Source organism: Salvelinus fontinalis, chromosome 4 (assembly GCF_029448725.1).
Source record: "Salvelinus fontinalis isolate EN_2023a chromosome 4, ASM2944872v1, whole genome shotgun sequence".
Classification (NCBI taxonomy): domain Eukaryota; kingdom Metazoa; phylum Chordata; class Actinopteri; order Salmoniformes; family Salmonidae; genus Salvelinus; species Salvelinus fontinalis.
Window position 1 is genome coordinate 69,959,193 of NC_074668.1, and position 20,364 is coordinate 69,979,556.

Here is a 20,364-nt window from a genome sequence, read left to right on the forward strand (position 1 = left end):
TACTAGTGGGGGGAGATTACTAGCTGCCTAGTGGGGGGAGTTTGTAACCAAGAGACTGCGTTTATACTGTAGGCTATCATTTTCCATTTTAGGTCAAACACTTCTAGCTATGCAGCCACTGTGTTTCCACAGCTAGAGACAGTATGTTCTGTACACAACTGAAGCCAAACACTCTTCAGTCTGGTCAACCCGGAGCAAGATGTTCCAGAGACTGAACAATACAGAGGTGAGGATCATACCATACCATACCCTGGCAGCAACAGTTAGAAGTGAGTGACAGGCAGCTGTAAATAATAAGGCAACAGGAAAAGAGTAAATGATTTGGACATGATCCAGACTAGCCCGGCCTGATTTACACAGACCAGATCCTACACATACCAGAACCTACACAGACCACAGCCTACACAGACCACAGCCTACACAGACCACAGCCTACACAGACCAGACCCTACACATACCAGAACCTACACAGACCACAGCCTAGACAGACCACAGCCTACACAGACCACAGTCTACACAGACCACAGCCTACACAGACCACAGCCTACACAGACCAAAGCCTACACAGACCAAAGCCTACACAGACCACAGCCTACACAGAACACAGCCTACACAGACCACAGCCTACACATACCAGAACCTACACAGACCACAGCCTACACAGACCACAGCCTACACAGACCACAGCCTACACAGACCACAGCCTACACAGACCTTGTGCCATCTTGCCTGACGCCCAGATACATGCAGAGTAATTAGTGTTTGTGTCTTTCCCCTGAAACATCTGGGCCCACCCCCCATGATCATCCCCCATCATCACAGAGGTTAAAGCCCAGCCTGGACGCCCACCGTCTCTGCTCAGGCTGCCTCCCAACTAAAGCATCCGCTGAGATCCAAGAACTGGACCGGCCTCACATCCTCCACTCTTTTGGAGGGCAACAGAAAGTGAAGAGAACCAGGAGGTTTTCATAGAATAGAGTGGCCTGTAATGTCATTAAAGGGATACTACCACAATTACATAGGTGATGTGAATGAAATGATACCATAATGAGGAGGGATTCATATACAGCACAGACTGAATCACAAGCATCCATTAATCCCTGTTTATTCTGCGAGGCACTTCATTATAATGTCATATAGCATCATAGAGTATACTGTGGTGAACAGATCCCCTCTAAGTATGTGTGGTGGCCCATCACACATGTGCCCGGCGTAGTGAGTGAGTTGGGGCGCTCTCTCCCCCGATGACTGCAGAGCACACATCACCAGGCAGGCAGGCAGTGGCTTTGAGTCAACCACCTGTAACCTGCCTCCCAGTCCCACATCACAGACAGACCGCAGCTAGATAACCCCAAGGGCCACTACACTGGCTACGTGCAGGGCATTTATTTTTGTGGGGGCAGGGAAATATGAGCAAATCTATAGTTGGATAAATACAAACAAACTCAAAATGGAGTATATAATGAATGTTGAATTTGATATTGAAATCACAGGCATTACAGATCTAGCTGTAGTATCAGTGTACTGTGGTGTGATGCTCCATTGTCTTAGCCAGTATATCTGACTTTTGTAGGAGAGCCAACTTAGCTGGCTTCCAGCATCTGGTTAAGAGGTGTTACACTTGGCCGATTGCCCAAGGTTTCACAAAGCCTCCTGCTCTGACAGTTGTAAATGAGTCACTGCTGTGGGTTGAAGGATGATGTATCTGTTTCTGAGCTGCTCTTAACACATCGATGGGTGGGCGGCTATAGATTTCCTCATTCGTTTGAACAAATCAACAATAAACCTTGATGCCTGCATGAATTAGAGTGGTGTTATGGATAAATGGCAGTTAGCAACAGCAGCTGAGATGAGAGGGAGGAGGTGACCTCTGCCATCTTACTGTAACTACTCAGGGACAGCCATTCGGGCCATAGAGGGGAGCCACCGCTTTCATGAGAGTTAAATCCCCCCCATCCACGGCTGAAATGGACTTATCCCCATCAACCAGCAAACATTGCTCCCCGATTAACCCTTTCAGAGGTCAAGATGACAGACAACCCGGGCCCTCTGTCACTGTGCAAAGCTAGCATGGTTAAGATACCATATGCCACAGGACTAGCTGACACTCATCCATGTCACCATAACAGTTTGTGACAACAACTATCAAATTAGGGGTTTTCTTCACTGGACACACTGTGACAACACACACTGTAACCACAAACAAATCTCCCAGAACGAATGTTCTACACAACCACATATCAACATTAAGTCTCCATTTTGTTTAAAGTTCCGTCTAGCGTCTTCCATTTGGGTATCATCATCAGTAGCTACAGTATGTCTGGTGTGTACTGTGTTGGAGGCTGTGGGGTGCCTGATGCTGTTGCCATCGGTGCAGTATGTATCATGTTTCACAGTGGGCTAGTGTGACTCAGTGGAAGAACTGGCTTACGTCCCACAGCACATTTTCCGGTCTCACAGATGTGTCCTCTGCTACTCAGAACATGGGCAGTGATACAGCATGGACTTACAATTACCTTTTCATTACCAAGCTACTCTGTACCTTGCAGTTACGTTAATTGAATCCCTTATTAATTGTAAGAGAGATGCCCTTTTAGGTTTCTTTTTATAATGTTGCCTGGCCCTGGTTCAGGGAACTTGATCATGAAATGTGTTTAGTGATACAAACTGGGACTGTGTCGATAAACTGTCTGTGGCTCCGAGCCACACAAACCTACTAATACTGTACTACATGAAGAAATAACGAGAGGTCGTCGCTCTCTGTCTTATAGTAAGATAACAGACGCATTTAGAGCAGCATTGAGTTGATGCTTGTGTTGGTTCATGTTTCTACTGGTAACTCACATCAAAGAAATTTACATTGTGGTCTGTATTCTATGTCAACTCAAAAAGAGGATGTTCTACACACAAATGTCCTGAACTTGATTACGGCTGTTATGCCTGTTCAATTGTTCATAGGGGGAGATTATCCATGGTGCATTGCCATAAGCAGCATCTTCAGGTTAGAGACAGGAGAGAACCCCTCTTCACATTCCTCATGCATAAACGAACGAGGCCCTTTAAGAGCTTAAATGGTTCACATGCATCTAGTGAGTCTTCACAGAGCCAAGCAGCTGTGCACAGGGATGCTGCTATCCATTAAGGGTTAATGGACTCACTTTCGCAAAAGGACGTTAAAGCCACAGTACTCTGTGCTCAGGGTGCTGTGTCTCCGCTCTATAAATAGCGACCGGCAGCAGAATGGACCAATTCTATTTACAGTCCTCCAGATATCTGTTGCTGAATCTCAGCCATCTATGGTCGGTCAGGCTCCCCAAGCATATAGAGGTATAATGGCCTCAGCTCAGCTCCCTCCTCTGCTTCACACATACTGTACTGTGATTAAATCCCCTGCCGTTATAATTACACTTCTTTACACGCCATTGCCCCGAATCTGAAATATTGCTGAGGAAATCAAACGTGGCATAGTGAAACCTGCCACGTTACATCACTCACACTAAATCCAGACTGTGAAATATGAAATCATTTGTTTGGAGGATATACCCATATTTGTGCGACCAAATAGCATCAGTATACCAACCATTAAAATATGATTACTGTATTTATATAACAGCCTCATAAATGTGTTTTACAGTATCTAGCTACAGAACTGTATCTCACTAGTGTCTAAAGCCCGACATCACTTTAATAAACAGTAATAGATCAGTAGGCTAATAAAGGAGTTGTATCAGTCTTCACCAGTTACAGTGAGGCTTAGACAGACACAGAGTGACAAGGTAGCACCTGTCTGTCTCCCACAGCCCCCCGGGAGTCTCAGCAGAGCCCATGGTGGAGGGAGCCCTGTGTGTCGCTATGGGACCCAGGGAGTGGGCACTAACACTGGGCAAAGACTGGAATGCCTTCACTTGGGCTTTACCAAACAATTGAGGGCGTAGATCTGACTTTGTGGATGGGGACCATCAAAGCGTGTCCTCAAAGACACATAATTCATCCAACAGATCAATTAATGAATGTACACTGAGTGTACAAAACATTTGGAACACCTGCTCTTTCCATGACATAGACTGACCAGGTGAAAGCTATAATCCCTTATTTATGTCACTTGTTATATCTATCCACTTCAATCAGTGTAGATGAAGGGAAGAAGACAGGTTAAAGAAGGATTTTTAAGCCTTGAGACATGGATTGTGTATGTGTGCCATTCAGAGGATATTTAAGTGCCTTTGAACGGGGTATGGTAGTAGGTGCCAGGTGCACCGGTTTGACTGTCCAATAACTGCAACGCTACTAGGAGTTTTATGCTCAATAATTTCCTGTGTGTATCAAGAGTGGTCCACCACCCAAAGGGCATCCAGCCAACTTGACACAACTGTGGGAAGCATTGGTGTCAACATGGGCCAGCATCCCTGTGGATTGCTTTTGACACCTTGTAGAGTCCATGCACTGATGAATTGAGGGCAAAAAGTGGTGCAACTTCATATTAGGAAGGCATTCCTAATGTTTTGTACACTCATTGTACACTAGCAGTAAGCAGGGTTGGTGGCAATTCCATTTCAACAAAGTCAATTCAAGAATCAAACTGAAACGCAAATGTTTTTCTCATAGAGAAGCATAAAGTAGAATTGAAATTAGATTTGGAATTTCAGTTTACTTCCTAAATTGACTGATTTTAAATGGAATTGACATCAACCCTGGTAGTGAGAATAGTAGAGCCAATGATGGATTTCTCTATTCTGCTTTGAGTGACTATTGCTGTACAAGTTCATATTACAATCTTTCTGTGTTCACAGTGCTAACAGTCCTTCAGCAAATGCTCTTATCCAGAGCGACTGAAAATAGTTAGGTGAAACATCAACATATCACAATCGTTGCAAGTAGATTTTCCCTCAACAAAGTAGTTATCACCAAAGTCGGTGCTAGCAGGAATAGACTAGTGCATTTTTATTTGTTTTCTATGGGCCTATAACACGATCCAAAATTGCAACTTTCGTAATTGAAACAATTATTGTCATAAAATATAACAATAGCTGGTAGTAGCTCAGCTCTGAGAACATGCATTAGCCTGTGTTTTGTGTAGAGGCTGCCTCTGATTGGTGTGCCCCCTCTGGGTGACAGAAGTGGTTCACTGGGATTGGCCATCCATCAGGGGAATGTCAGAGAAAGCAACCCTTAACACGCAATGATGAGGAGGCTCAGACATCCTTCATGTCAAGCAAATTATGCCTCCCTCAATCCTGCCCCTTTTGACTGACTGTGTGTTCATCAAAATAAATCAACTTGGATGGCCCATGGAGAGACAATTGAAATCAATCAAATGTGGAAAGTAATTGGTGATAATCATTTGAAAGGTTATTCATCATATTGTGGATTAACATATTATAACCTTCAAACATGTAGGCTCCAGACAGATAATCTAAATGTGTTTTGGTGGAAGTTGTGTATATGTTTTGAGGTTATCAACACTCTGCTTTGAGCCAACAGTGATTATGTAATAGAATCTCAACTCCACTAACACACAGAGAGAAACTAATGGGCCTAATATTTCCAGGAATCCAAAGATGCTGTTTACTATAATGCAGATTGTATTTTGGGGGAAGAAAACGTGTCAGGACCTTTCCAAATATCAACACTGTCACTAAGAATGATATCAATGACAATGTCTGCCTGTTAATTCACATGAGATGTAGAAATGACACACACACACACACACATATATAAAGTGTAACATTGACCTCTTATGAAAGCCCGATGATTTGTTTGTTGTGTTTTAGCCAGAGAGAGACTATGGGCATAACAGTCCTGAATCGTGCAGACTGTTTGGCAGGTTCTTCAACAGTCATCTCCATTACGCTAGCATTACGCTGCTCTTCTTCACAGCATAACAATACTTACATCCCGAATACTAAATTAATGCTACAATCAATGCATGTCAACAATCTGTGCATTCAGGAATTTATTTATCAATGAAGACAAATCATTCGTGGAGACTAAGGAATTCCAATGTATCCATCAAATAATAATAATATAATACTAACTCCAAACAGAACGAAATATCTAATGCAGCTTATATTAGGAAATTCCAAGCAAACACAACGATGCTCTGGTTTGCTGTAACATATTTATGCTCTGGTTTGCAATAGCATATGTATCTAGTTTCAATCCGTTTCCTTACACTATGAAATTGAGAATCGTGTGCGTAGGGAAATGGTCGTAAAAAATTGGAGCACCCTAAATACTGTGAACAGAGTTATGTAAACGAATTTGTTCCAAATAAACACTATATTGCGATGCGTAAATGCGCCCATGGCCCTCATATTTGACATTATGTCAAATGACAGACGCCCCCTTCATCAAATCTTAATCAAAAACATATTCGAGTCACAGTAGGCTCCTCATTGGAACAATTAGAAGACACTGTGTCTGACTGCGATTGTGTACAATCCCGGGCATGGTCACATCTTCATTCTTACCGTTTTGAGCCGAGACGTAATGCAGCATCAAGTTTCCAAAAAGGAACACAGCCAACATCACTGCATTGGGCTGCATTCTTGGGGTTCGGTGAGAGTACCAGGCAGGGACTAGATAAGGCGATTGTGGGAGATGAGATATTGATCGCGGGAATTAGAGATCTGGTCTAAAGGTGCATAGCAGAGTGGATGCGGAGTTCTTTAGAATGATCTACGAAGGCTATAAAGGTAAAGTCCTCCGGAAAATAACGAAATGAAGGCAGCAAGGAATGGTCCGGGACAGGCCGATAGCTCCGTCAGGGATGCCGATGTAGTAGGGCCATAAACCGAGCCTCCTTCATCGGATTGCGGAAGAGGTCTTTCGATGTCAGTGAGAGCGTCCAGGGTTGTAGTTCTGAAGGATCAGAGATGCGCAGACCGATGCGCATTGGCGCTCATAGAAACGAGGACCTTTGGTGCCCAAAATAAAGGTGTACATTTTACAAACAATCATTCCGAACATGCATGAATTATTGCCTACATCAATTTGATTTCCATTGCACATTTATTAAGTCAATCGTTTTTATTGACAGACAGTCCATTGACATATGGATTTTTAGCATCGAAATGTGGCGCAGGAAAGCTTGATCCAAGATGCACATCCACAAACGCGAGCAACCACAAACGCTCGCGCGCAAACACACACGCACACAAAGAGAAAGAAAGTGGCCACTTCAGGTGGTTTATCTCAAAGTAGACCTCTTGACCAATGACAATTATAGAGACACTGATAATTGCTATAATCGCAAGGAATGCAGGTAAATCATCAATGCGCCACCTGCCTGAGGGTATGTAATTATAGGCTGTGGTTTAATCTTCGCAGCCATGCCCCATCATAATACTGTAAATACATAGGAAACAGGTCACTGGGTGGTAACAACCCTGCCATGAACCACACATATCAGCTAATTTCACCGGAAGACACAACCCAGGATACAGTGAATCCAGGTTACTGGACTGGACGGTGTATCAATCAGACAGACCCTAACTAACATGGCCTCCCATAAATCCCTGTATTCTAGAGCTGTGCAGTGGTGTTACATGGGTGACATCTGGTGGTTCATTATAGAAGCCAGAATTCAACTGAATCATACTGGGTAAATTGTGTTGTGTGAACATTAGCAGTGGGGAAATCAATATAGTTAATGGGTATATATTCATGTTTTTTGGAAACAAGTGGAAAACACACTATACTAAATGAAAGGCCAGACTATGGCAACCCATTCAGTCAGTGTGTATACAGTACACATGCAATATCCATTTGAGGGACACTGTTTAAGTATTACTGTCCATATACTGATTCTGTGGCTAAATGTATCTGAGAAATTGATTCCAAAGTTGCTACCAACTGCTGCCGCACTACAGTATCCACCGGCCATTGCACTGTGAGTATTTGTGTGCTAGAGGAAGTATTGTAAATGGCTGGTCTTCTCACCCAATAGCAGAACAAACTGGACTTCCCTCCACTTTACTCTCCTCCCTCTAGTTTATCTGTGGAAGAGTACGTTTAAAATCTAACCCCACCTGAAACCCCCCACCAGCCAATCAGCTGGGGAAAGGTCAGTGACGATGACACACCCTCCTTTGTTCAAAACCAATGAGAGTAGAAGTGTGGCATTTTGTCCGAGGGAAAAACGTACCCCTAGAACTGTTAATCACGCATCACTTAACTGTTGCCAATGTGTTCACAACGGTACACCCTCTGTTGGGATTTTTACCTCTACTACTCTCATTCCTTGGTCTATTTAGTATGGAAAGTAGACAACAATGGCTTACCAGACTGAAAAATGAACTTAGCAACAGTCCTCTGGTCTCAAATGTGGCTTTTGGATTTATCCTCATGGGACTAGAGAAGCTGGTGGAGCTGGAGTTTGAGTGTCCTTGCAATCCTAAATGGAACGGAGTGTTTTCATCTGCCTTCTTCATCATTCCTGCTGTCATGGCCTTCACGTTGATGCTGATCATTCAAGGATGCAGATGCGATACGTGGTGCCGGAAGACTGTGTCTTTTTCCAGTTTTGTTCCTGCAATCGTGTGGCTGATCTTGTTGTTCCTCGATGGCCAGTACTTTGCTTGTGCAATGACAGATTGGAAGGGCAGATTTGTCATAGTTGATAAAGCAGCACCGCAGAAATGGTGTGAGCCAACTAGTGAGGGAGATGTCACACCGCAAGAACTAATGCTCCGCTCACAGCAGCTATTTGTTGTGTCTCAGGTGAGTTTCATTTCATGCATATCACTACATTGTTACATGCATATGTTTCATTATATGAGGTGGAATGAGGAGCTAGCGACTCAGTGAGGGAGTGCTGATCTAGAATCAGGTCCCCCCGTCCATGTAATCTTATTCATTAAGATCTAAAAGGCTAAACTGATCCTAAGTCAGCACTCCTACTCGGGAAACACTTGATACATATGGCCCCTAGCTCTTCATGTTACTGCACAGCTCTTAACTGTTACAAAGCACTCTACTTATGTGGGGTGATGGAGTTGTGTGTTATCAATGACATAGATGTCTAGTCTATGCATTGCAGTCACATTTAGGATGTTATTCACCTTATTCAATCTTTATTTCTGCCCCCAATGTATCAGGTTCTAGGTATATTTCTTCTCATAATCATCTGTGTGGGACTCATAGTGTATGTAATCAGAGAGAGCTGCCAGCAGGAGTCTGAGGTGCAGGATGCAGACGTAGCGGAGCTCACCGTGCTCAGGATGAGCTCTCTGAGAACCAGGACGACGTGAGAGGACAGCCCCCCCCCGTTTGAAAGTACTCTTTCTGTTTGTAAATAAGGATTTGGAGGGGGGATTTCTTTTACCATTTTTTGGATTTACCTTTTGCATTTTCAATGACACTATCATTCAGAGAGTGATTGCATTTCAGGAATGAAAGAAAAGCCCATACATGGTTGCATGCTGCACCCATGGAATGTACATGAGAGCAATATACGTCTATATCATGAACATATGTCTATACCATGTGCAGGCTTTTCTTTCATTATCATCAACCGCATTTGGCCCAGCAACAGTGGGAAAATTTGGGACTGCATACCTGGACCTTCAATTAAATATATGTTTATACAGTCATGTAGACAATTGTATACTAACTGGTTGAGCCAGTTTTAATTTGTTGCTTCATGATGTCAGTACCTCATGTATATTTCCTACATAAGACATATATTTTGACTAATTTCAGACACAGTTCTAGGTCATATAGTATCAGTCAAAAGTTTGGACACACCTACTCATTCCAGGGTTTTTCTTAATTTTACTATTTTCTACATTGTAAAATAATAGTGAAGATATCAAAACTATGAAGTAACACATATGGAATCATGTCGTTACCAGAAAGTGTTAAACATATTTTTTATATATATATATATACGTATATTTTAAATTTGAGATTCTTCAAAGTAGCGACCCTTTGCCTTGATAACAGCTTTGCTTATTTACAAAAATTAAATAAATAAAAAGTTGAATGAGTAGGTGTGTCCAAACTTTTGACCGGTACTGTATCTGACGGCCATATTGCAGCTGGGCTGGGCTAGGCTGCACTTCACTTCCTATGGTGCCCACTGTGGCCATCTGCAGGTATGCAATAAAGGACTGGTCTTTACCCTGTCTGGGAGGAGTACCTCTCTTGACTGGCCTTCTCATTCTGTTGTGAGGCCCATCCCATCACTCTCAGACCACTGACTTCCAGGCCTAAACCCAGGCCCAGCTAAACTACATGCAGTAGTTGACATTGTTCAGAGAAAAGGGATATCTCTCATACTAAGCAGAATATGTACATGTAGCACTGTTGAAAAGGAGTCATGTTATGTGTCGTCTCATGTGTAACACTGGATATTAGGTTTAACCAGGGACAAATTAAAATGTAACAACTGCTCATACCCACAGTCTCTCTGTGCAATGCATTGTTTTATTAAATAAATGATTTATTTAATGAAAAAAAGCTTAGGCTTTTGTACAGTGATGTAACACGTGCAGAATACAAAATTATTGCTTTGCTTGCCTATCAAAACAGAAGTTATGCCATCATTTATATGATCAAATATAATACATATGAAATGTTTTTGGCTGCAGATGTAATAAAACAATGCTAATATCCATCACTGTCAAGTAGGCATCTATCCATTATGCTAATAAGTGGTATCAATCTCTCTTGCCAGTAAATCATGTATTTACATTTTTGCTTTCTCAATGAAACATGTACTGTATTTGTCATTGGTGTTTTGATATTCAAGCCAATACACAATGGCCTCAAATAATTTCATTCATGTTTAATTTTTAGTCTACTACACATCCTGAAGCATAAACACCTGATGATTGCAACAGTAGTCAGCATAATAAGTAGCAGAACAGCCAGTAAAAACACCATTACATCTACAGAGTGGTAGGAGTACCAGGGCATTCTGTAGGACTCTGTACGCAGATGAGCAGCACCTTTGTGTCTCATGACAAACTCAATCCAGAAGAGGGCAGTGTCCAGGGGCTCCATTGGCACGTCCCTGTGTAGCCTGGAGAGTCTCTGCATGTTCATCCGGTAGGACGGCTCATTCAGAACTTCCTGTAAGGCCTGGAGGAAGATATCCCTGCTTATTGTAAAAATATCCAGGATCTTCGCTGCTCCTCTGGCTTTCATTTTGTGAAGATTGTCAGGTTGATCAAAAATCAGTGGTAAGCCTACTATTGGGACACCGTGGTAGATAGCCTCTTGAACCCCATTTGTTCCTCCATGAGCTACAAACAACCTTGTCTTAGGGTGTCCTAACAGATCATTCTGAGGCATCCAGTCAACTAGTAAGGTGTTGTTGCCCAGAGTAGTTGGCCTGTCTCCTTTGTGTCTCCAGATGACCTTCTGAGGCAGTTGGGCAAAAGCAGCAGCCAATTCATCAGTTAAATCACGAGGAAGCTGTGCAACTAAGGTTCCCAAAGACATGATAATGACTCCATGTTCCCCTGAACTATGAACAAACTCCTCCAGTTCTTGGGGAAGAGGCTTGGCAGGTTTACATTGGAACCCTCCCATATAGATAATATTAGGCATGGTGGGACGAGGGAACTCAAAAACAAAGTCAACTCTCATGAGCCATAAATCAGCAGCTTGAAACAATGAGAAGTAGTCGACCTCAGGACCAAAGTACTGATTAACCAAGGCAGTGTATTGTGGACTAATAGCATGTGCAATCTGAGCGGCGCTCATTACATAAATCAGTACATTTTTTACTTTCTCAAGAAAAGTCATTTTGTCTGTTAACTCTGCCCCTACCATAGGAACATAAGAAAGAGGAGAGGGAGCTATAGCAAAATGACCTTCACCGTGAATGGTCCATCTGACATTAAGAACAACGGGTAAACTAAGGTAGTGTGCCAGTATAACTCCGCCTGCCATAGCAGGATCAGTCAGAACCAAGTCGTACTTTGCATCCTGGAGAGATTTCATCAGCTCTTTATTCTCAAATATGTATGTAAGCATTTCACAAATCTTTTCATGCATCTCTCCGGATTTTACCGTGAGCTCCATTTCCAGTTTAAAACGAGCCCATGCACCCTTTCCCTCTCTCTGGATCTCCAGAAGTCTACCCACAAACACTGTGGCAAAGTCCTCATCAAATCCACCTGGAATATCAATTTTGATTGAACTGTAGTGAGGGGAGGTTTCCTTGATGTACCAGCTGTCTGATGGCCGTACTACTGACACACTGTGACCTCTTGAATGCAGCGCTTCAATAATGACCTTCATGTTGATCCAATGGCTGCCGTCCACTGGAAACACCAGGACTTTCCCACCATGGACAGTAGGTGGACAGAAGACCAGGAGTGTGATTAAGACTAATATAAACTGATGCATCTCGTATCGTTTCAGAAGACCTGGGAAAAATGTAATATTTTTTTTAATTAGAATGACAAGACGACATTGAATATTCCTGAGTGGCCTAGTTACAGTTTTGACTTAAATAGGCTTGAAAATCTATAACAAGATTTGAAAATGGCTGTCTAGTAATGATCAACAATCAACTTGACAGAGCTTGAAGAATTAAAAAAATACTAATAGTGACTTCAGAAAGTATTCATACCTCTTGACTTATTCCACATTTTGTTGTGTTACAGCCTGAATTCATAATTGATTAAATCTATTTTTTCTCTCACAGATCTACACACAATACCCCATAATGACAAAGTGAAGACATGTTTTTAGAAATGTATAGAAATGAATAAAAAAAATTATATACAGAAATATGTCATTTACATGAGTACTCCATTCTGTTTATTTTTTTATCCTGAAAAACTCCCCAGTGCTTAACGATACCAACCACCACTACGCTTGAAAATACAGAGAGTGGTACTCAATAATGTGTTGTATTTTTACTCTGTCAATTAGGTTAGTATTGTGGAGTAACTACAATGATGTCGATCTATCCTCAGTTTTCTCCTATCACAGCCATTAAGCCCTGAGCGGTTTCTTTCCACTCCGGCAACTGAGTTAGGAAGGACGCCTGTATCTTTCTAGTGACTGGGTTTATTGATACACCATCCAAAGTGTAATTAATAACTTCACCAGGCTCAAAGGGATATTCAATGTCAACATTTTTTATTTGTACCCATCAACCAACAGGTGTCTTTCTTTGCGAGGTATTGGAAATCCTCCCTGGTCTTTGTCGTTGAATCTGTGTTTGAAATGTACTGCTCGACTGAGGGACCTTACAGATAATTGTATGGGCGAGGTACAGAGATGAGGTAGTCATAAAAAAAATCCTGTCAAACACTATTATTGCACACAGAGTGAGTCCATGCAACTTATGTAACTTGTTAGCCATATTTTCTGAACTTATTTAGGCTTGCCATAACAAAGGGGTTGAATATTTATTGACTCAAGGCATTTCAGGTTTTAATTTGTAATTCATTTGGAAAATTTTCAAAAACATAATTCCACTTTGACATTATGAGGTATTGCGTGTAGGCCAGTGACAAAAACAATCTATTTAAATAATTCAGGCTGTAACACAACAAAGTGTGGAAAAAGTGAAGGCATTATATGTAGGTACTGGTATGTAAGTAGAATGGAACTATTTCAAGGCAGTTTTAATAATTTGACCACAGTAGTAGTACAGTAGCCTAAAAGGTGAACACATTTACCAAGGTAATTAGCTTGTTGTTGCTCTTTCTAGTTGATCAATAGTGTAAATTTACCTTGATAACCACTGTTTCAACTTCCTGGTCGCAAAGATGTATAAATCCACATCCAGAAAAGTTATCGTCTCCACAAATGTCCACTAAGTAGAACAGTCAATGTCAATTTGCAAAAGAGAAACACAGAGTCAGAATAAAGCCTTCCCCTTCCTACACCAAGGATGAAACCGCATGACTTAGATTTATAGCCCACAGCCGGATTTATGAGTGTATATTATTTACTACACCACATGACACCTTCACTATACAAAGTCACATCCTCATGCAGGGCAGTCCAAGGTACAGATTTTGATCAATCAATGAATACACTGATAATAATCAATTTAGTTCATTCACAACCCTAAAGTGGCTTGGCATACATCCAAATGTAAAGGCTCAGATGGTTTATACAGTACATACAGTTGAAGTCAGAAGTTTACATACACTTAGGTTGGAGTCATTAAAACTCTAACCACTCCACACATTTCTTGTTAACAAACTATAGTTTTGGCAAGTCGGTTAGGACATCTACTTTGTGCATGACACAAGTCATTTTTCCAACAATTGTTGACAGACAGATTATTTCACTTATAATTCACTGTATCACAATTCCAGTGGGTCAGAACAGCTTGGAAAATTCCTTTAATTCCTTTAATGCACATTTGTGGCCTGCTGGAGGTCATTTTGCAGGGCTCTGGCAGTGCTCCTCCTTGCACAAAGGCAGAGGTAGCGGTCCTGCTGCTGGGTTGTTGCCCTCCTACGGCCTCCTCCACGTCTCCTGATGTACTGGCCTGTCTCCTGGTATGCTCTGGACACTACGCTGACAGACACAGCAAACCTTCTTGCCACAGCTCGCATTGATGTGCCATCCTGGATGAGTTGCACTACCTGAGCCACTTGTGTGGGCTGTAGACTCCGTCTCATGCTACCACTAGAGTGAAAGCACCGCCAGCATTCAAAAGTGACCAAAACATCAGCCAGGAAGCATAGGAATAGGAGGCACTCTTTCCTCTAGTCTAAAAAATATCCCAATGCCCCAGGGCAGTGATTGGGGACACTGCCCTGTGTAGGGTGCGGTCTTTCGGATGGGACGTTAAACGGGTGTCCTGGCTCTCTGAGGTCATTAAAGAACCCATGGCACTTATCGTAAGAGTAGGGGTGTTAACCCCGGTGTCCTGGCTAAATTCCAATCTGTCACTCAAATCATCATGGTCACCTAATAATCCCCAGTTTACAATTGGCTCATTCATCCCCCTCCTCTCCCCTGTAACTATTCCCCAGGTCGTTGCTGCAAATGAGAAGGTGTTCTCAGTCAACTTACCTGGTAAAATAAAAATTGGGGGTGTCTTGCTAATTGCCTATAATTTCCACCTTTTGTCTATTCCATTTGCACAACAGCATGTGACATTTATTTTCAATCAGTGTTGCTTCCTAAGTGGACAGTTTGATTTCACAGAAGTGTGATTGACTTGGAGTTACATTGTGTTGTTTCAGTGTTCCCTTTATTTTTTTGAGCAGTTTACTAATTGAGTGTATGTAAACTTCTGACCCACTGGCAATGTGATGAAAGAAGTAAAAGCTGAATTAAATCATTCTCTCTACTATTATTCTGACATTTCACATTCTTAAAAGTAAAGTGGTGATCCTAACTGACCTAAGACAGGGAATTTTTACTAAGATTAAATGTCAGGAATTGTGAAAAACTGAGTTTAAATGTATTAGGCTAAGGTGTATGTAAACTTCCGACTTCAACTATATTACCTTTCATTGCTTTTATACAATCTGTCAAGTTGATATTTCCTTAAATGTATACCATGCTCTGATGTACTGTTTACTCTGGCAGGGAAAATGAAAGCATACTGTAGTCATTTTATGTCAAGTCCATGTTTCTAACATATTCATGGGTTGGACTTTCACACTTGTACACACTAAAACCTAATTTCTTTATTGCATACTTCATCTTGTAAAGATAATGGAGTAGCACAAAAGCCATTAGAAAAATGTGCCTGGTCAAGTTACTTTGGCTGGGCAGTAAACTGCACACAGCCGTGTATGACAAATACAAAAGAGGGTAAAGGCTGGGATATAAATTACATGGTAAACTTGAATGAAACTTAATCAGCTAAGTTATGCTATGTCTGAGAAGGATTTTAATTATTTTAATTATGCATTACTCAGTGGTGACCTGCCACTCAGGGCAGGTGGGGCGGAGCCCCTATCTGTTCTGAGCCCCACCTGTTTAGCTAACAAAAAAGAAATACAGCACCAGTCAAAAGTTTGGACACACCTACTCATTCCAGGGTTTTTCTTTATTTATTATGTAGAATAATAGTGAAGACATCAAAACTATGAAATAACACATTTGGAATCATGTAGTAACCAAATAAGGGGTAAACAAATCAAAATATATTTTATATTTGAGATTCTTCAATGTAGCCACCCTTTGTCTAGATGACAGCTTCGCACAATCTTGGCATTCTCTCAACCAGCTTCATGAGGCAGTCACCTGGAATGCATTTCAATTAACAGGTGTGCCTTGTTAAAAGTTAATTTGTGGAATTTCTTTCCTTACTGCATTTGAGCCAAACAGTTGTGTTATGACAAGGTAGGGGTGGTATACAGAAGATAGCCCTATTTGGTAAAAGACCATGTCCATATTATGACAAGAACAGCTCCAATAAGTAAAGAGAAAGGACAGTCCATCATTACTTTAAGACATGAAGGTCAGTCAATGTGGAAAATGTCAAGAACTTTGAAAGTTTCTTCAAGTGCAGTTGCAAAAACCATCAAGCGCTATGATGAAACTGGCTTTCATGAGGACTGCCACAGGAAAGGAAGACCCAGAGTTACCTCTGCTGCAGATGATAAGTTCATTAGAGTTACCAGCATCAGAAATTGCAGCCCAAATAAATGCTTTACAGAGTTCAAGTAACAGACACATCTTAACATCAACTGTTCAGAGGAGACTGTGTGAATCAGGCCTTCATGGTCAAATTGCATGTAAACTTCTGACCCACTGGGAATGTGATGAAAGTAAAAGCTGAAATGAATCATTCTCTCTACTATTATTCTGACATTTCACATTCTTAAAATAAAGTAGTCACCCTAACTGACCTAAGACAGGGACTTTTTACTATAATTAAATGTCAGGAATTGTTTGACTAAGGTGTATGTAAACGTCTGACTTCAACTGTATTTGTCACGTGAACAAAAAGTATAATGAGTGAGAAAACAAGTATGTACCACACTCTGTACAGATGAAATCCATAATCATTCCTCTTTCATTTTTATTTTCAAACATGCCCTGCAACAGAAACATCTGATAATTCCAATGAAAGCCAACAGAGTAAAAAACACCAGAGCCAGTAAAAACACCATTACATCTACAGAGTGGTAGGAGTACCAGGGCATTCTGTAGGACTCTGTACGTAGGTGAGCAGCACCTTTGTGTCTCATGACAAACTCAATCCAGAAGAGGGCAGTGTCCAGGGGCTCCATTGGCACGTCCCGGTGTAGCCTGGAGAGTCTCTGCATGTTCATCCTGTAGGACGGCTCATTCAGAACTTCCTGTAAGGCTTGGGAGAATATGTTTCTATCTAGTGTTGCTAAATCCACAACCTTTGCCACACCCTTCACTTTCATTCTAGAAAGATTGTCAGGTTGGTCGAACACCAGAGGAAGGCCTACTATTGGAACACCGTGGTAGATAGCCTCAAAAATCCCATTTGTTCCTCCGTGAGCTACAAACAGCCTTGTCTTTGGATGTCCTAAAAGATCATTCTGAGGCATCCAGTCAACTAGTAAGGTGTTGTTTCCCAGAGTAGTTGGCCTGTCTCCTTTGTACCTCCAAATTACCTTCTGAGGCAGGTGGGCAAAAGCAGCAGCTATCTCATCAGCTACATCGTGTGGAAATTGTCCAATTAAAGTCCCCAAAGACATGATAATGATTCCATGCTCTCCAGAACTCTGAACAAACTCCTCCAGTTCTTGGGGAAGAGGCTTGGCAGGTTTACACTGGAACCCTCCCATATAGATAATATTAGGCATGGTGGGACGAGGGAACTCAAAAACAAAGTCAACTCTCATGAGCCATAAATCAGCAGCTTGAAACAATGAGAAGTAGTCGACCTCAGGACCAAAGTAACGACTAACCAAAGCTGAATAATGAGGTCCCACTGTCTGTCTGTACAGATGCTGCCTGATGACATAAACAAGGAAGTTACGGACCCTCTGAAAAAAACTCATCTTGTCTGTTAACTCTGCAACAGGAAATGGAACATAAGATAGGGGAGAGGGCGCAATAGCAAAATGAGCCTCACCATGTATAGTCCATCTAACATTGAAAACAAGGGGCACATTTAAATAGTGCGCCAGCACAACGCCTCCCCCGTTCGCTGGGTCTGTCAGAACCAAGTCATACTTGGTTTCTCTAATAGACTGCATCAACTGTTTATTCTCTAACATTTGGATTACCATCTCACACACTTTGCGGTGCATTTCAGAAAATCTGTCCTTCAACTCCATGTCCAAACTAAAACGGGTCCACGCAGACTTTCCCTCTCTCTGTATCTGTATTTGTCTCGACACAAATGAGCTAAAGAATTCCTCATCAGCTCCACCTGGAATATCAATTGTGATTGAACTGTAGTGAGGGGAGGTCTCCTTGATGTACCAGCTGTCTGATGGCCGTACTACTGACACACTGTGACCTCTTGAATGCAGCGCTTCAATAATGACCTTCATGTTGACCCAGTGGCTGCCATCTTGAGGATACACCAGGACTTTCCCACCATGGACAGCAGGAATTGAGAGGGTCAAAAGAGTAACAATAAAGATACCAGGGAGACACATCTTCACTAGCTGCTTCATACATGCATTAATTTGACCTGAAATATAGAAAAATAATTTAAAATAAATCAAATCATGTTTTGACATGAGAATAATTTAAACAGGCTTGATTGGCCTACTTTAAAGTTTAGACAAGTTTTGCCAGAAGGTTGATTACGTAATACAGTATAATCTTTCATTCCGAGAAATCCTTTTCTCTCCAATATAAATTTGTCTTCAACCATAGAAAATCGTCAAATTCTGTAGATTTTGCCGATGAGAAACCTATTTTACATCATAATGTTAGGTTATGCTCCGAAATTAACGATCTGTCTTGACAGTGTAAACAACCAAAGTTACGACAGAATCCATACATTCGAAACGAATTTAACTGTAGGCTTACGTTCTGGTTTTCATCCAAATAATTGTTAATGAAGACTATTTCAAAGCCTATTATGGCTGTAAATAAGTTCGTCCGTATTTGTAATAATCTCGAAAAGGAGAAGTCAGTATAGTATAGTCTCTAGACATCCGTGTTGCCCCACCCGCAATTTTCAAACGCTCCGGTTTTTCAAGACAGGTCACTTGTCATAACACAGAATGGGCGCGTTCGAGCGGATCACTTTTGTCAAATCGGTCACCGCCTTATTGCGTTATAGGGATAACACGTTTTGACTTTCTGCAGTTGCTCTTCACCAATCTCGTCTTGCAGCCATCTCCTCCATTGTGGGAGGCTCTATTATCAACCACTCATTGGAGTGTTTTTGTGTGACCCACGCAAACGTGACCAAATACACGACTAAAACAGGCAACTTTGCGCGATTCATGTAAACAGTGGGCATATACAAAACAGGGACGTCGCTCGACTACTATAGACTTTGGTCATAATCAAAGCTTTGTTAACCAATACTTTTTTTTTTATGTGAGGCTGCCTGTAAATTACAGTGTAACGGACGGTAACGTTAACGGTGTCTTTTAAATTCGACATAAGTTATGTGGCGATGATATCTAATTAACGTTGTATTTAATGTAGTTTTGCTATCTGTGCCATGCTATAAAGGAGACAGATTACGTAACATCATGTACATATATTTTCATACTCAATTGCTTTCATTCAGTTGGTCATGTGTAGAAAATGTGACATGGTGTTGATCACAATGTCATTGTATTATCCTCAATTTCTCAGCTGTAGGCTAGTTAAGGACTAACTTAGATGGATATACGGACATTCTTCAAGAGAGGCAGTGCCAGCAGAAATGAAGATTTTACCAGTTCAAACAAATGAAAACTTAAACTGATTAATCACATATTAAGCCTTGAGTTATTGTTAATATGAGTTTCATAACAATACATGTCAAAACACAGCCGACAAGAATGAGGAAAATAATCTGAAGGCTGACAGGGCTGAGGAAGCATGTCCGATGAAGGTTAGTGATAAAATAAGCGAGTAGATATTTAAGCTTTCAGTTAAATTTATACATGACAGCATATGTCTTACTTTTGTTAGGCATAAATGAATGATGTTCATGATATCTTAAAGGGAAAGAAAGAGAGGCTTCTATGCAAGGCAGAGATCAACATGCAAGCTGTATAAGTGAGAGAGAGCAAGCATGCCCAGAGACAGAGGTACAAGAAACAGATCCAGAGAGAGAAGGACAACAAACAGATCCAGAGAGAGAGAGGGAAAACAAACATATCCAGAGAGAGAGAGAGGGACAACCAACAGATCCAGAGAGAGAGAGAGGGACAACAAACAGATCCAGAGAGAGAGGGAGAACAAACAGATCCAGAGAAGGAGGGACAACAAACAGATCCAGAGAGAGAGAGGGACAACAAACAGATCCAGAGAGAGAGAGGG

At 41.6% G+C, this 20,364-nt stretch overlaps 4 protein-coding genes across 5 annotated transcripts in view; 1 reads left to right on the forward strand and 3 right to left on the reverse strand.

Annotated features, from left to right (window-relative positions):
* The window catches only part of LOC129852722 (neuroplastin-like), a 41,446-nt gene extending 34,345 nt beyond the window's left edge, over positions 1 to 7,101 (reverse strand). Inside the window, exon 1 of one of the 2 annotated variants that reach the window (XM_055918380.1) lies at positions 6,471 to 7,101. In XM_055918380.1, coding sequence (XP_055774355.1) covers positions 6,471 to 6,546 — 76 coding nt within the window. In that variant the 5' untranslated portion in view covers positions 6,547 to 7,101. The remainder of the gene's footprint in view (positions 1 to 6,470) is intronic. The other variant, XM_055918379.1, reaches the window with a different exon arrangement.
* An 809-nt stretch (positions 7,102 to 7,910) lies between these two features.
* On the forward strand, positions 7,911 to 10,618 carry LOC129852737 (calcium homeostasis modulator protein 6). The gene is made up of 2 exons (XM_055918398.1): positions 7,911 to 8,721; positions 9,099 to 10,618. Exons 1-2 carry the CDS (start codon positions 8,104 to 8,106, stop codon positions 9,249 to 9,251), a joined length of 771 nt encoding a protein of 256 aa, XP_055774373.1. The 5' UTR covers positions 7,911 to 8,103; the 3' UTR covers positions 9,252 to 10,618.
* Positions 10,619 to 10,706: 88 nt separating this feature from the next.
* LOC129852736 (UDP-glucuronosyltransferase 2C1-like) lies at positions 10,707 to 13,848 on the reverse strand. Its single transcript, XM_055918396.1, has 2 exons — positions 13,701 to 13,848; positions 10,707 to 12,380 (listed from the first exon to the last, which is right to left on the reverse strand). The coding sequence occupies exon 2, from the start codon at positions 12,358 to 12,360 to the stop codon at positions 10,780 to 10,782; it is 1,581 nt and encodes a 526-aa protein (XP_055774371.1). The 5' UTR covers positions 12,361 to 12,380; positions 13,701 to 13,848; the 3' UTR covers positions 10,707 to 10,779.
* Positions 13,849 to 15,969: 2,121 nt separating this feature from the next.
* On the reverse strand, positions 15,970 to 19,505 carry LOC129854289 (UDP-glucuronosyltransferase 2C1-like). The gene is made up of 2 exons (XM_055921175.1): positions 18,910 to 19,505; positions 15,970 to 18,565 (listed from the first exon to the last, which is right to left on the reverse strand). The coding sequence occupies exon 2, from the start codon at positions 18,546 to 18,548 to the stop codon at positions 16,950 to 16,952; it is 1,599 nt and encodes a 532-aa protein (XP_055777150.1). The 5' UTR covers positions 18,549 to 18,565; positions 18,910 to 19,505; the 3' UTR covers positions 15,970 to 16,949.
* Between the last annotated feature and the right edge of the window lie 859 nt (positions 19,506 to 20,364).